The sequence below is a fragment of the Entelurus aequoreus genome, linkage group LG19 (genome assembly GCF_033978785.1).
Source record: "Entelurus aequoreus isolate RoL-2023_Sb linkage group LG19, RoL_Eaeq_v1.1, whole genome shotgun sequence".
NCBI lineage: Eukaryota > Metazoa > Chordata > Actinopteri > Syngnathiformes > Syngnathidae > Entelurus > Entelurus aequoreus.
This window is the reverse complement of record NC_084749.1, coordinates 51,788,880-51,805,816: the sequence shown is the minus strand read 5'-3', so window position 1 is coordinate 51,805,816 and position 16,937 is coordinate 51,788,880. Positions and strand designations below refer to the sequence as shown.

The window sequence follows — 16,937 nt, the reverse complement described above, 5'->3', positions numbered from 1 at the left end:
TGTGTCCCCTGGTTGACTGGTGACCAGTAATGTTGACATGTGTCCCCTGATTGACTGGTGACCAGTAATGTAGACTTGTGACCAGTAAAGAGTGTGTACTCTGATTAACTGGTGACCAGTAATGTTTACATGTGTCCACTGGTTGACTGGTGACCAGTAATGTTTACGTGTGTCCCCTGGTCGACTGGTGACCAGTAATGTTGACATGTGTCCCCTGATTGACTGGTGACCAGTAATGTTTACATGTGTCCCCTGGTTGACTGGTGACCAGTAAAGAGTGTGTCCCCTGATTGACTGGTGACCAGTAATGTAGACTTGTGACCAGTAAAGAGTGTGTACTCTGATTAACTGGTGACCAGTAATGTTTACGTGTGTCCCCTGGTCGACTGGTGACCAGTAATGTTGACATGTGTCCCCTGATTGACTGGTGACCAGTAATGTTTACATGTGTCCCCTGGTCGACTGGTGACCAGTAATGTTGACATGTGTCCCCTGATTGACTGGTGACCAGTAATGTTTACATGTGTCCCCTGGTTGACTGGGGACCAGTAAATAGTGTGTCCCCTTTTTGACTGGTGACCAGTAAAGAGTGTGTACCCGGATTGACTGGTGACCAGTAAAGTAGACTTATGACCAGTAATGTAGACATGTGTCCCCTGATTGACTGGTGACCAGTAATGTTGACATGTGTCCCCTGATTGACTGGTAACCAGTAAATAGTGTGTACCCTGACTGACTGGTGACCAGAAATGTTGACATGTGTCCCCTGATTGACAGGTAACCAGTAATGTTGACATGTGTCTCCTGATTGACTGGTGACCAGTAAATAGTATGTACCCTGATTGACTGGTGACCAGTAATGTTGACATGTATCACCTGATTGACCGGTGACCAGTAAATAGTGTGTACCCTGACTGACGGGTGACCAGAAATGTTGACACGTGTCTCCGATTGACTGGTGACCAGTAATGTTGACATGTGTCCCCTGATTAACTGGTGACCAGTAAAGAGCGTGTACCCTGATTGACTGGTGACCAGTAAAGCTTGTGTACCCTGATTGACTGGTGACCAGTCAATACTTACAGTAAAGACCAACAACACTAGCTTTAAAATACCAAACCATAAGGGGGAATTTAAGTACTAGCTTTGGGTGCACCTCATACTGGTCACAACCCTCAAAAACAACTTCACTTTGAATGTATGCCAATGTGAAAACTCGGGTTGTTAAATATTATCTTGTTGTTGTTTTTAGAACTGGGCAAACAGATCTGAACTGTTGTGTATTTGTCCTACATTTTATTGTATTCATTTTGCCTTTTCTTCCACTGGCAGTAGAAATGATGTTTTCTCGCAAATAATTATTTGCCTCAATACGCCATTCTCAAGTCCTGACAATCGTCATCCTCACACTGAAACTCCCTCTGGCCTCGACGTGATTAATGTTCTTCAACCGGCTGAACCCATTTTTACGGCTATCGCTTGACAAACACCCGAGCAAACATTAGCAAATGCTGAGCTCGGTGATAATCTGTGAAAGTTTCTTGACCTCCATGATCTCTTAACTGACTGCATTGAACCGACCATGGATTTAGAACTCAGGGTGTGGAGGGATTAGGTTGTTATATTCTCAGGACAAGGTCTATCGCAGGTCTCAGCTTCCTGGCAGCTAATTTAGAAGCATGTGCTTCTTATGATCCTGGTTAATCATTGTCCCTTGCTCCTCTGGTGCAGATCCTTGGATCCTTACACCCCGTCAAAGTGTCAAGTATTTATTTTATAGTCAGTAGAGAGTTCCATTTCCAGCCTCACTTGGGGGAATGATCTAACCTTGCCCCAGGCCTGACTTTGCACCTGTCCAGGCATGTAAGTTTCCAGGGCTGTGAGTATATCACTGTGTAAAAAAAAGAACAAGCTATAGCCAAGAAGGGGGTCCCTGGAGCTTTGACACGAGGGACTCGGGGAGTGCCCGCATGGTGAACATCCCTAAGATATATATTCTTGACTACTCTCAAGGTGTTGTTTACTACACAGCCCCCTAAAGACAAAGTTTCTCAAACATGTTCGATAGAAAGTTAAATCAATCAGCTGTTAGGTTTGCTAAGAATATAATCGGATAAACTGAAGACAAAAAAAAACATGGTTTAATACCAAGAAAAGGCATTTAATCAATTGCAACTGGACTGTTCAGTTTTCCTTAGAAAACGTTTGGCCTCTCATTTGAGGAGACTTCATCCCACTCAAAAGATTCAACAAATAACAGGACAAAGGTATTCCTCGTGACAGGTGACACGTTAAGCATTGACACAACTGAAAGGAATGCTAACGACGGTGAATTCATCCTATTGACTGTTGTTGTGCTGACAGAGGGTCACTCCTTTGCATCCTAATGGCTACCGTCGGTGCACCAGAACAGAGCGAAACCGTTCTTGTCGGGAGATAAGATAGTTCGGGTCCGGCACCAAGTGCTCAGACTACTTTACAGTTTCCACCGAAAAAGGATTCCTGTATGGACATGGCTTCGGTGCGTGAGCATGAAATGATGAAGCCTGCTCGGATGACAGGCCAAGGGTCTTCTAAGATATTCTGAACAGTCCAGGTGCGATCGATTGAATGCCCTTAGCACACAATCACCTGATGAATGAGAACATCCACAGGCAAGAAAAAGGAATGTTGCAACAAGGACAATTTGACACAAGGGAAACTAAGATTTTCCCACTGCAGACTGGGCCCCCTTGGGAGCCCAGTCTAGATTGTATTTTTTTACTCATCCTCCCCCAGCGTTTATCTTTTCTCGTCTTTTACGGGGCGCCTTGTGGCGACCCGTCAGCGTTCCTGTTCTGTAACCCGGTAGACTGTTTGTTTGTCTAATTTTGAAGGGGTTTGTGCTGAAAACTAAGTTGTGTTGTACTTGTGCAATGACAATAAAGACCTACCTACCTAGTCAATTGATAAGTACTCAATTTGCAAACATATTTGTCCAAATCTGACTACACAAGTGAAGGACTTACAGTCAAGCATGGTGGTGGTTTTGATTGATTGATTGGTAGGTAGTGTCTTAAGCTGAAAGAGACATCAATTCCCCCCTCCCAGTCACAGTTTTACATATGGGCCACTCTGGCAATTATCAGGGCGCCGCAAGGATGAGGGGGAAAGCCACCCTTCTGCTGGGGCGCCATTGAAGCTAGAACTTCCACCGTCCCCTCTCCTAGCAGACATGATCCCAACACCCCTCATATCTGACCAGTGCTTTGCAGAAGAAGCTGCAGGTGAAGTGGATGTGTTCTCCTTCAGTTTCAAAACCAATTTTAGCCTCCTGAACTTGTTTTAATCACTCCCGGTGGGGCCCTCATACCCTCCTTTGTCACCGGCTGACTAGATGTCACCAATCTGAGTCTGTGAGCAGGAATTGATGAAGCCTGCCGGCACGACAAAGTAAACGGTCCAGTCGCAATCGATTGAATGCCCCGAGAGCTCCCTTGTCATGTATCCATTTTGATACGCCAAAGGGATAGAGAACAATACACAATCACATTTTCAGCAACAGAAGTTGAAGGTTTCTTACCGTGAGCTGGATCCGGGGGCCCGAACTCCAAGTTGTATTTCAGGATGTAAAAATTATTCCACACATAAAGCTGATTATCTTGCGGATTATAATCCACAGATGCAATGTACTGGTACTGATTGGGAAAGTGGATGTCGACGTATTCCCCACGGTTCTGTTTGGTGTTGTAGATGTAATCGATCATGCTCTTGCTGACCTCGCTCTCATTGTCTTCGTAGGTGGAGCGGACCACGTAGAGGACTCCGCAGGCCATAAAGGCATTGGAGGCCGAGCGCTTGTCGTAGGTCGTCTCCCATGTGGCCTCGAAACGGAGCGTGTAGGGGTTCAACTGGCTGATGACCACCATGCCGTTGTTCTGCTCTGTGGCGTAGATCACCCACAGGCCGTTCTCGTCCACCGCCAGGTCGATGTCCGTTTTGCCGCCCCACTTGTAGGGCGACGTGTCATGGTAATTGGCGTTGTTGATGATGGCCTCGCCGCTTTTGATTCGAGTTCGCAGGTCGAACTTGACAATGTTGCGGGTGCGCTCCTTGTTGAAAAACACAGCCCCGTCGTAGACCACGAATCCAGTTCCGTCCACCCGGTGGGGCAGCTTGTAGGTCACGCTCTGCCGGGCATTTTGGAAGTCGTCCAGGGAGGAGTACTCGATCAGAGTGTCTGTCCGATAAGGAGTCCAAGGCATGAAGAAGATCTTGTCGGCCGCCTGCAGGGGATCTTTGCACCAGGCGCCGGCTTGTTGCTCCGCTTCGAATTGAAAGGAGGGCTCGCCGACAGCTTTCAGACTCCCGGGACATATAAAAACTAGCAATGGAAGGAAGTAGAATAAAAAGCAGACGTGTTAATAAACCATCAACAACATCAACACAGAATCTGCTATGAGATGTCTACGTACGGTCAGACCTTTAGCAGGTTTTTTACAAGCTATCGCTAATAATTTCAACACCACGAGAAGGATTTTGGTTGTGTGCATAGCAAGACAAAAAGGAAGGTTATCAAGCAGAAAGTTTAAATAATCTCAAACGCAAAAGAAGCTTTGACTTTAGCACACAAACAACAGGAACATAAAAAACCAACAAATCCTGCAAATAAAGACTCAAATGAAAGCAGAAGTCATGAGCTGTGTGGGAAACACATTGCACCTTTCACACGGTAAAGACCAAAGACCTGAGAGGCTTGTCATTAGCAAGTGGGGCAAAGGTTGGCTTTTTTTTTTAAAACTTCCAGTAACAGATCTCCTGAGGTGTTTTGGTTGTGGTGGTAAGGCATGAGGGTGGTCAGGTGACAATGATGGCAGGAGCCTTGGAGAAAGAAAGAAAGAAAGAAAGAAAGAAAGAAAGAAAGAAGGAAGAAGCGAGCGAGCGAGCGAGACATGCTTCGGGCAAAACGCTTGGAAGCCAAGCAAATTGGACAGAACGGCAGAATGAGGAGGAACAAAAGTCTTGTGGGTGGCAGCCAATGAGCCCGCACGTACATCTCCAGGCTGCTCATGTGCTATCTCGTCTCTTCAGCCGGTCTGACTTCCCGGGTCTTTAACATAACACTCAGTGGACGGTGGAACCTCTAAAGTCCACCACAATCTGTTCAGCAATACTTTTGGTTGGCGACACATATTAGTGTGGCACACCTGGTCCGACCTCTGGTCCTGGGCCTCCAGCCTGCGTCCTGGACCTCCAGCCTGGGTCCTGGACCTCCAGCCTGGGTCCTGGGCCTCCAGCCTGGGTCCTGGACCTCCAGCCTTGGGTCCTGGACCTCCAGCCTGGGTCCTGGACCTCCAGCCTGGGTCCTGGACCGCCAGCCTGGGTCCTGGACCTCCAGCCTTGGGTCCTGGACCTCCAGCCTGGGTCCTGGACCTCCAGCCTGGGTCCTGGCTCACATGTGATGTCCTTGATCTTTCATGTTATCCAAATGTTGGATAGTCGCGTTAAAAACCTTCAAAGTGTCAAAACATAAGATTTTTGCATTTGGGTGATAGCTTAGCACAAATGTCTCCGAACGCCAATTTAAACATTTGCGACATCACAGATTGACGGACGTACTTAAAGGGGCTAAAGCTGCTGCTATCAAACATTGTTGTAGTCGAGTAATCTATCGATTAGTTTGTTCAATTAATTGAGTAATCGGATCAAAACAATAGCCTCAGTGTCTCATTTAGGAAACAAATAGTTCAAATAATCGTCTCTATATATATTGTAAAAACATTTGTGTTGCACTTTTGACAATCCTTCATTCATCAAATTCAACTTTGTGAGAAAAGTATGTGTTAAGTTGCAATCACTCCATGCGGTCCCTATTTTATACATTTGGATTAGTTAGTTAGTTAGTAGTATTTTATACATTTGTATGAATTAGTTAGTTAGTAGTATTTTATACATTTGTATTAGTTGTATTAGTTAGTTAGTTGCATTCTATACATTTGTATTACTTGTATTAGTTAATTAGTTAGTAGCATTTTATAAATTTGTATTAGTTAGTTAGTTAGTAGTTTTTTATACATTTGTATTAGTTAGTAGTATTTTATATATTTGTATTAGTTGCACTCATTAGTGGATTAGTGGAAGCAGCAGAATAGAAATGAAAACGTCATCGTAACATAATTGATGGATGAATGAATGTTTGTACTTGTAATTATGACATTCTAGTATAAACTCTGTGCCAGCCACCTCCTCTCTTGTGCCAATCATGTTGATTATTGATTATTATCTTTTTATTCCTTCTCCTTTCATTCCCTCGCCGCCTGCTCTGATGTCAGTAAAATACCTTATTTTACAGACTCAAAGCCACTACTTTTTTCCTACGCTTTGAACCCTGCAAATGATAAAACAGTGCGGCTAATTTAATGATTTTTCTTTGCAAATGGCCATCTTTTTCATGTTTTTATTGTTTGTGCTACGGCGCCATCTTTTGGACGAGTTTTCTCACTGCAGGTGTTATAGGTTGAAAATGTACTTTCTTGTTCTGCTTTAAACCGGAAGTAAAACCATCCATTGCGTTTCTACTCGTATGGAATTCTCATTCATCACTCCAAACAACCTTTGTAAGTTTTAAAATGTAACTAAAACTATTCTTACTTACTAAAGCGTCCCATGTGTGATGTCTGTAGGAGTGTTTTTGTACGTGCTATTGTAATGTATGTAGCATTAGCATTAGCTAATATGCTAACACATGTACAAGTGTCTGTGTTAGTATTATTAACTTGCATTCTTTTTGTATTGTTTCACATTCACAAATTCCTCAGTAAATTCATCAAAACGTCAGCGTGGAGTTATTGAGTCTGTTTAGCTGATTGGAGAGCTAGCTTGCGCAGCAATCAACGTTTATTTATCCATTTTTTTGTCCTCTGGTGCCTAGAAAGGCGCCTCATAAGTCAAATGCATTATTATTATGAATATACACCTGAGTGCCTCAAAGGGCTTCACAAACTACAAGGACTGATCTAGGAACAAAGTCAAAAAAGCCCAACATGGGAGAAGAATAAAGCTCGGCTGCACAGTTATTGAAGGATGTGAGAAAAGGGAAGATGTTCTATGGATTGTTTTATGGTCCTCATAATGTCATAATCTCCCTTTTCTGTGTGAAGTCCATCCCTCACTGAGCTGAAGTCTCACCAGACTCGGTTAAGGACTCGCAGCTAACGTGCTTGATGGATCCACTTCATATTCAATTCTTCTAAGCCTGATTGAAGTCTGCAAGGGGCTTGGACTTTAGAGGTTCCACCGTGGTCCACAACAAGAAGGTGTGAAGGTGGGCGGGGTGTCTGGTATTTACCTTTTTGCTCCACTTCTATTTTAAGCGTTGGGAGAGAGAATGAAAAGGACGGGAGGGAGAAGAAGAGATTAATATGAGCGTTCATGCAGACAAGGACAGAAGACCATCCACCTAGTCGGAGAAAAGAAGGAAGTCATGAGACATTTACAATATTCATGTGAGATGTAGGAGACATTACAAGTTGTTACAGCAGTGCTGCATGGATTACTGGCTTATTGTTCCTGTTCACTTCCACTCTTTCTTTCCCAAGACATTCATTGCTTGTAATTGTTGGATCGACGGACGATTAAAGTCTCATTTGCAGCAAAGTGTGTCAAATGTTGCTCACTTTGTGCACCACACGACTGTCAAAGTCCTCCAAGCGTCAGCGGAAATAAGAGCTCATAATTACAAATCATGCATCGGACGGCTGCGGCTGCAAGACCAGGGGTCCAAAGTGCGGCCCGGGGGACACTTTTAATATAACAGAAAACACAACAAATGGTAATAAAAGAGCAAACATGTGAAATGTAACGACACAAGTTGCAATGTTGACTCTAATAACACAAAGCTGCCATTTTTCTTTTTTACTTTAACACACTCAGTTAAAAACTTCACAATCTATCTTTTTATGAATTATTGAACTAATCAAGGCTCCAATGACTTCACATCAAATATTACACACTCATATTTGGGAGGAAATATTGTATATTTTGTGTGTTTCTTTGACAAAAAAAGGCATAAAACAACAACAAAAACATGAAAAAGAATAAAAAACTTCAAATCGACAAATAGATTTAAAGTTGATTTGTTAAGCTTCAAAAGTAAAATACTTATTTATAAGACTTTTATAAGTAGGACCCTTTTGGAGCCCCTTTAGTGGGATTTTGTTTTAAATGTCACTGCTCAAAAAATTATGAAAAAAAAATAAAAGTAAATAATAATGAATCAAAATCAAGGCTTCACATCAAATATTCCACTTTGAAATATTTCCTGGGTAAAATGTATTGTATTTACGAATATATTGTATATGTTGTGTGTTTGCAGTAAAAAAAAAAAAAAAAAGTTTTCTTTGACAAACATAAAAGAAACAAAATAATAAAAACTTATAAGCAATTGATTGATCTGAAGTTGATCTACAGATGTAAGCGTCAAAATTAAAATACCAATGACTTATGTTTAACACTTATGGCCCTTTTGGATGCCCAAGAAGTTTCTCGCTTTGACATTTCAGAGTGTGGCCCCTACAGTGAGAAGAGTTTGGACCCCCTGGTGGAGCTGATTGAATACGCACACACACTAAAAGATGATTTAATACGCACACACACACATTAAAATATGATTTAATACGCACACACCCATTAAAAGATGATTTAATACGCACACACACACATTAAAAGATGATTTAATACGCACACACACACATTAAAAGATGATTTAATACGCACACAAATTAAAAGAGGTGTCTAACTAAATCAATGTGTGAAACCTTTCAAATGTTGTGTACACTAAATACAAGAAAATAAAATGTGGAAGCAGGAAGTAGGTGACTAATCAATGGAACACATAATAATCAATCACTTATTAGTCATGCCTGCTAAAACATGTGACCTATTGATTATGCACATAGGTGCAATAATGGAATATTGGCAAAGTATTTGTATCTATACTACGTGTGCCTTTTAACAAGACAATCAAAAATCACCAATATTTCCACGTCTTATTGATTGGGCATCAATAATGTTCTTGAAAATACAAAGTCTGAGTCAGACTGAAGTGAAAATGACTCCTTGAAATATTACTTGACTTCTTGTGAAGACCACAATGCACAAGTCTAGAAAAAGTGCAATAACACTGATCATTCCAGTCCGACTTGTAAGGTAGTACTTAGGTAGTACTTAGGTAGGAAGGTAGTACTTAGGTAGTAAGGTAGTACTTAGGTAGTACTTAGGTAGGAAGGTAGTACTTGGGTAGTAAGGTAGTACTTAGGTAGTACTTAGGTAGGAAGGTAATACTTAGTTTTGATGGATTGATTTAGACTTGTATTAGTAGATTGCACAGTACAGTACATAGTCCGTAGAATTGACCACTAAATGGTAACACCCCAATAAGTGTTTATTTGACTTTTAAGTCATCTTCTGCTCTCAAGAAAATGCATTTGGGGGATAAGCAGCAGATCAAATGTGTCAAATGTCCTCACTTATGCCAAACACGCATTATGATATCATTCTATTAGTTTGGTATCCTATTATTATCCATCTAGTTATGTTTGTGTCATGATGCCGTAGTTCACTTTCCGTACCGATATCAGAGCTCTGAATGATGGCCACATTGATCCAATACGATATCAGCAGGGATCATTCCTACTTGTATTATTTAGTAGTGTGGGATGTCAGAGAATGTTTGATGGAGTGAAATGAGTGGAAGAGAACAATAATGGGTATGAAAAACACTGCAATAAAGGACATTTATGATGTTGGTTTAGCTTGAATGCTATTGCGTGCTTAGCTGTTGTGTAGCTGCTGGCAATTAGTAGCCTATAGCCTAGCATGTTTCCCTTTTATAAATGACTTTTGTAAATTGTGCGCTCATTGGAGGACATTTAGATGTTATAATTGCTTGTATCATGCAATACAATATGATCCTGTATTTGCTGATATCAGATGGATATCCATCATTAATATCATATCAGAACACCCCTAAACTCTACAGGTGAAACTCAAAAACTTCAAATATGTTACAAAAGTCAACTTTAAATGTGAAACTAATGACATGCAAAGTGAGATATTTGTTATCGTTTTGATGATCCTGGCTAGCAGTTGTTGAAAAAACTCATTTTATAAGATTTCCAAAAGCTGCAAGCCATAATCAGCAAAATGATATCAAAAGAAGGCTTGAAATATCCTGAGTTGTGTATTATATATTACATTTATTTAACTTTGTAAGTCTAATTGCTCGTACTAACAAACCTTGGCACATAATTCTAATTAACCTAAATTAAAAATGACCTTTTTCCCAAGTTTTGAACCCTGCGGCTTTAGAAACGGTGTGGCTGATTTACGGATTTTTGTTCGCTGACAACCATAATACAAATAGTTAAAAAAAAAAAAAAAATCTAGCAAACTCACTGAAAAGGTGTGTAACTGTTTGTGCTATGGCGCCATCTTTTGAAGTTTGCTCACTACAGGTGCTGCTGTGCACTTCTTCTATCTGAAGCTTTAAACCATAAGTAAAAGTGCTGTTCCGTCTTATAGCCGTCCATAGCGCTTCTACTTGTGTGGATTCTTCATTCATGACTCCAAGCAACGTTTGTAAGTTTTACAATACAACTAAAACTATTCCTACTTACTAAAGTGTCCCATATTTGTGCGTGCCATCATATTGTAATCGAGCCAGCGTCACATTTACAAGTGTCTGTGTTAGTATTATTAACTTACATTCTTTTTGTGTTGTTTCACTTTCACAAATTCCTCAGTAAATTCAGCAAAACGTCAGCGTGGAGTTATTGAGTCTGTTTAGCTGATTGGAGAGCTAGCTTGCGCAGCTAGTGGCTCCATGACCATGACTGACGTTTTGTTCGATCAGCCATTTTACTGCCTTGTTATAGGCACCGTTTGGAAACAATTAAGGTATGTAAATAAATATTTCTGTGTAAATAACTCAAATCAAAAGGTATATATCTGTGACTTATAGTCCGGTGAGGCTTATATATGGAAACTAGGGGTGTGGGAAAAAATCGATTCGTATTTGAATGGCGATTCTCACGTTGTGCGATTCAGAATCGATTCTCATTTTTTTTAAATCGATTTATTTTTTTTAATTATAATTATTATTATTTATTTTTTTTAATGAATCAATCCAACAAAACAATACACAGCAATACCATAACAATGCAATCCAATTCTAAAAGCAAAGCCGAGCCAGCAACACTCAGAAGTGCAATAAACACAACAATTGAGAGGAGACACAAACACCACACACAACAATTGAGAGGAGACACAAACACCACACACAACAATTGAGAGGAGACACAAACACCACACACAACAATTGAGAGGAGACACAAACACCACACACAACAATTGAGAGGAGACACAAACACCACACACAACAATTGAGAGGAGACACAAACACCACACACAACAATTGAGAGGAGACACAAACACCACACACAACAATTGAGAGGAGACACAAACACCACACACAACAATTGAGAGGAGACACAAACACCACACACAACAATTGAGAGGAGACACAAACACCACACAGAAGTAGTGAAACAAAAATGAATATTATCAACAACAGTATCAATATTAGTTACAATTTCAACATAGCAGTGATTAAAAATCCCTCATTGACATTATCATTAGACATTTATTATAAAAAAGAACAATAGTGTGACAGTGGCTTACACTTGCATCACATCTCATAAGCTTGACAACACACTGTGTCCAATATTTTCACAAAGATAAAATAAGTCATATTTTTGCTTCATTTAATAGTTGAAACAAATGTACATTATTGCAATCAGTTGATAAAATCCTAAAGATAAACGGACTCAATTAAAGATATTGAATAGATTGTATTTGACATCTTCTCAGCTGTTTAAAATTGGTGTAGTAGATAGCAAGTTATGTATGAAGTGAGGCAACTCTTGTTCATTTATTGTGGGAATGTCAGAGAATAAAAGAGTTATGGTTGAAAACAACAAAAGAAGCAATCACAGTCCTTAATATAATGACACTGCAAACTTGTATTCTTGGGGATCTCCATCAATTTAGGAACGTGTCATCAAAGAGTAAAAATGCATTTCTTTCAATATACATAATAACAAAAAGGGTAATATTAAAAAAATGGATAGATGTTGATAGTCCGACTCATACTGACTGCTGCACACAAGCTATGGAGATGATATCGGTAGAAAAAACTGCATTTAGTTGAGATAATAATGAGTCATATATTGGAATATGGGATCCATTATTTAAATTTGTTTCAACTATTAAATGAAGCAAAAATATGACTTCTTTTATGTTTGTGAAAATATTGGACACAATGTGTTGTCAAGTTTATGAGATGTGATGCAAGTGTAAGCCACTGTCACACTATTGTTCTTTTTATTTGTTTATTCATGTTTGTAATGATAATATCAATGAGGGATTTTTAATCACTGCTATGTTGAAATTGTTACAAATATTGATACTGTTGTTGATAATATTCATTTTTGTTTCACTACTTGTAGATTGTTGTGTGTCATGTTTGTGTCCTCAATTGTTGTGTGTGGTGTTTGTGTCTCCTCTCAATTGTTGTGTTTATTGCACTTCTGAGTGTTGCTGGCTCGGCTTTGCTTTTGGAATTGTATTGCATTGTTATGGTATTGCTGCGTATTGTTTTCATTCAAAAAATGAAATAAAATAAAATAAAATAAAAAATCGTTTTTGAATCGATAATCGTGTTGAATTGAAAAAAAAAATCGATTTTGAATCGAATCGTGACCCCAAGAATTGATTTTGACTGGAATCGTGGGACACCCAAAGATTCACAGCCCTAATGGAAACCTATTTTTTTCTTCTTCTAAAATGCGGTGGGTGTGGCTTATATACCGGTGTGCTCTACAGTCGGAGAAATACGGTATTTAAGTTTCAAAAGTGGGCAGAACAACCTGGTCACACACTGCTGTGGGGTGGCCTCCCAGACATGTTGTTACAACAGAGAACTAGGTTTGTGTGAACGCTGAAGAGACAGCAAGATGAGGCCGGAGAGAGGAAGGAGGAAGAAGACACACCGCAGAGGAGCTAACCACGTTAGTCACAAATAGAAGGAGGAGAAAGAAGGATCAATGGAGGCAAAGAAGCCAGCAGCCAGGGAACTTTCCTGCACGTTGCAGAGGGAAGAAGGTCAGCTGACAACATCAAACTTACAACATTCTAAAGTGCTTCCACTGAGAGAAGAACAATTGTACAAGGATATGAAACATGTGTCAAGTCACATGTACAGTATATGCTGCCATGTACAAGGACATGCCAGCATATGCTGTACATGTGTCAGGTCACCCAACTTGACACATGTACAGTATATGCTGGCATGTACAAGGACATGCCAGCATATACTGTACATGTGTCAGGTCACCCAACTTGACACATGTACAGTATATGCTGGCATGTACAAGGACATGCCAGCATATACTGTACATGTGTCAAGTCACCCAACTTGAGGGTGATTGACATGAAATGACCAATAAGGGACATGAAAAGACTAAAAGATTATAAGCAGTGAGGATCAAAAGCAAGCACATTTTTGTCTCCTGTCTGACAATCAATCAATCAATCAATCAATCAATCAATCAATCAATCATGTGCAGAGTTCAGTGTGAATAAAAGACATCCTGCCTTTACCACTATTGTAATAACCAAATAGGGCTGGGCAATAAAACCATATCAATATTTATCTCGATAGACATGTATCATAGTGAATGCACCCGCATATAAGACACACCCACTAGATTTGGGAAGAAAACAATATTTGTCCATATGTTAGTCACACTGGACTATAAGGAGCAGATATATCTGTTGCGAAATGACTTATTTACACAGAAATGTTTATTTACATACCTTAATTGTTCACAAACGGTGTGTCTGTAACAAGGCAGTAAAACGGCTGATCAAACAAAACGTCAGCCATGGTCATGGAGCCACTAGCTGTACAAGCTAGCTCTCTAATCAGCTAAACAGACTCAATAACTCCACGCTGACGTTTTGCTGAATTTACTGAGGAATTTGTGAAAGTGAAACAACACAAAAAGAATGTAAGTTAATAATACTAACACAGACACTTGTAGACCTGTTAGCATATTAGCTAATGCTAACGGCACTAGCTTGATTACATTGTGATAGCATGAAAACACTCCTACAGACATCACACATGGGACACTTTAGTAAGTAAGAATAGTTTTAGTTATATTGTAAAACTTACAAGCGTTGCTTGGAGTGACGCATGAAGAATCCATACGAGTAGAAACGCTATGGACGGCTAGAAGACGTAAAGGCACTTGTACTTCTGGTTGAAAACATTGATGGAAGGACACTGCGGCACCTGCAGTGAGCGAGCTGATCCACAAGATGGCGCCATAGCACAAACAATAACACACCTTCTCAGTGTGTTGCCTGTTTTGTTTTTTTAAACTATTTGTATTAACAGCAGCACGCAAAAAAAATAAAAAAATACATCTAATTAACTGCACCGTTTTTTTAAGCCTTAGGGTTTAAAGTGTAGGAAAAAAGTAGCAACTTATAGTCCGGACTTTACGGTAATCAATATAAAAAAAATAATAACTTGATAAAAGGTTCTATATTGTTGTTTTCTCCTCTGTGGGAAGAAAGCAGGAAGTATGGAAGCAAGGTTGGTTGCATGGACAAAGACACTCGCTCTCTGGTAACCTAGCAACACAGGAAGTGATCAGTGGGAGTGACACGCTAACAGCCAATCAGGTCACAGTATCAACTATCACGTTTGCTTGGGACCGTAGTCAGACCAATGTGGTGTGTACATGATGCAAGGCAATGTGGTGTGTACATGATGCAAGGCAACACCACACCACCTTAGCTCACCCTTTAGAGCACTGCTGTAACTTCCTGCCACTAAACCTGCAGAAAATAGTTCTTCTCAGGTTTCTACATGTTTACATTTTCACACTTTGCACTATTTTCTTACACTTTATGAAGCATTTCTTACATATTCCTTATTTTGAAGATCTTATAGTTTAGTGTTGAATGTGATTTGACTATTTTGTTGACATTGTTGGAGTGTTTTCATGTTTGTGTTGCCATTTCCTTTCTGCCTTGATAGCTGAGGGATTACAATCACAGGAAGTTACATTTACAATCAAATATATTATTCTCCTGCTCCTTATTTTACATAGGTCATAAAAATAATGAATAATCATCGATATCGAGCGATACACAAGACTGATATGGTGATATCGGCCAGCCCTACAGGTAAAAGTTTCTGGTGAAGTCCAAGATTCCAGTCCTGGTGTCAACATGAACAACACATGATGAAGCAGGAAGACTGAAGTCAGCCAAACATGCTAAACATCTCATGAAGGAAACACGTCCAGTTGTACTTTAGCTAACACAATGAAGATGATTAGTCTTTAAGATGAAGATGATTAGTCTTTAAGATGAGGATGATTAGTCTTTGAGGATGAAGATGATTAGTCTTTAGGATGAAGATGATTAGTCTTTAAGATGAAGATGATTAGTCTTTAAGATGAAGATGATTAGTCTTTAAGATGAAGATGATTAGTCTTTAAGATGAAGATGATTAGTCTTTGAGATGAAGATGATTAGTCTTCAAGATGAAGATGATTAGTCTTTAAGATGAAGATGATTAGTCTTTAAGATGAAGATGATTAGTCTTTAAGATGAAGATGATTAGTCTTTAGGATGAAGATGATTAGTCTTTAAGATGAAGATGATTAGTCTTTAACATGAAGATGATTAGTCTTTAAGATGAAGATGATTAGTCTTTAAGATGAAGATGATTAGTCTTTAGGATGAAGATGATTAGTCTTTAACATGAAGATGATTAGTCTTTAAGATGAAGATGATTAGTCTTTAAGATGAAGATGATTAGTCTTTAGGATGAAGATGATTAGTCTTTAAGATGAAGATGATTAGTCTTTAAGATGAAGATGATTAGTCTTTGAGATGAAGATGATTAGTCTTCGAGATGAAGATGATTAGTCTTTAAGATGAAGATGATTAGTATTTAAGATGAAGATGATTAGTCTTTAGGATGAAGATGATTAGTCTTTAACATGAAGATGATTAGTCTTTAAGATGAAGATGATTAGTCTTTGAGATGAAGATGATTAGTCTTCGAGATGAAGATGATTAGTCTTTAAGATGAAGATGATTAGTCTTTAAGATGAAGATGATTAGTCTTTAGGATGAAGATGATTAGTCTTTAACATGAAGATGATTAGTCTTCGAGATGAAGATGATTAGTCTTTGAGATGAAGATGATTAGTCTTTAGGATGAAGATTATTAGTCTTTAGGATGAAGATGATTAGTCTTCGAGATGAAGATGATTAGTCTTTGAGATGAAGATGATTAGTCTTTAAGATGAAGATGATTAGTCTTCGAGATGAAGATGATTAGTCTTTAGGATGAAGATGATTAGTCTTCGAGATGAAGATGATTAGTCTTTAACATGAAGATGATTAGTCTTTGAGATGAAGATGATTAGTCTTTGAGGATGAAGATGATTAGTCTTTGAGATGAAGATGATTAGTCTTTAGGATGAAGATGATTAGTCTTTAGGATGAAGATGATTAGTCTTTAGGATGAAGATGATTAGTCTTTAGGATGAAGATGATTAGTCTTTGAGATGAAGATGATTAGTCTTTAAGATGAAGATGATTAGTCTTTAAGATGAAGATGATTAGTCTTCGAGATGAAGATGATTAGTCTTTAGGATGAAGATGATTAGTCTTCGAGATGAAGATGATTAGTCTTTAAGATGAAGATGATTAGTCTTTGAGATGAAATGATTAGTCTTTGAGGATGAAGATGATTAGTCTTTGAGATGAAGATGATTAGTCTTTAGGATGAAGATGATTAGTCTTTAGGA

At 39.2% G+C, this 16,937-nt stretch overlaps 1 protein-coding gene across 13 annotated transcripts in view; it reads right to left on the bottom strand.

Annotated features, from left to right (window-relative positions):
- The window catches only part of LOC133635434 (adhesion G protein-coupled receptor L2-like), a 257,133-nt gene that overhangs the window by 105,199 nt on the left and 134,997 nt on the right, over positions 1–16,937 (bottom strand). For 12 of the 13 annotated variants that reach the window (XM_062028642.1, XM_062028643.1, XM_062028645.1 and 9 more), the window contains exon 5: positions 3,563–4,363. In XM_062028642.1, the coding sequence (XP_061884626.1) occupies positions 3,563–4,363 (801 nt within the window). Of the gene's footprint in view, positions 1–3,562; positions 4,364–7,327; positions 7,343–16,937 lie in introns of all 13 variants that reach the window. The other variant, XM_062028653.1, reaches the window with a different exon arrangement.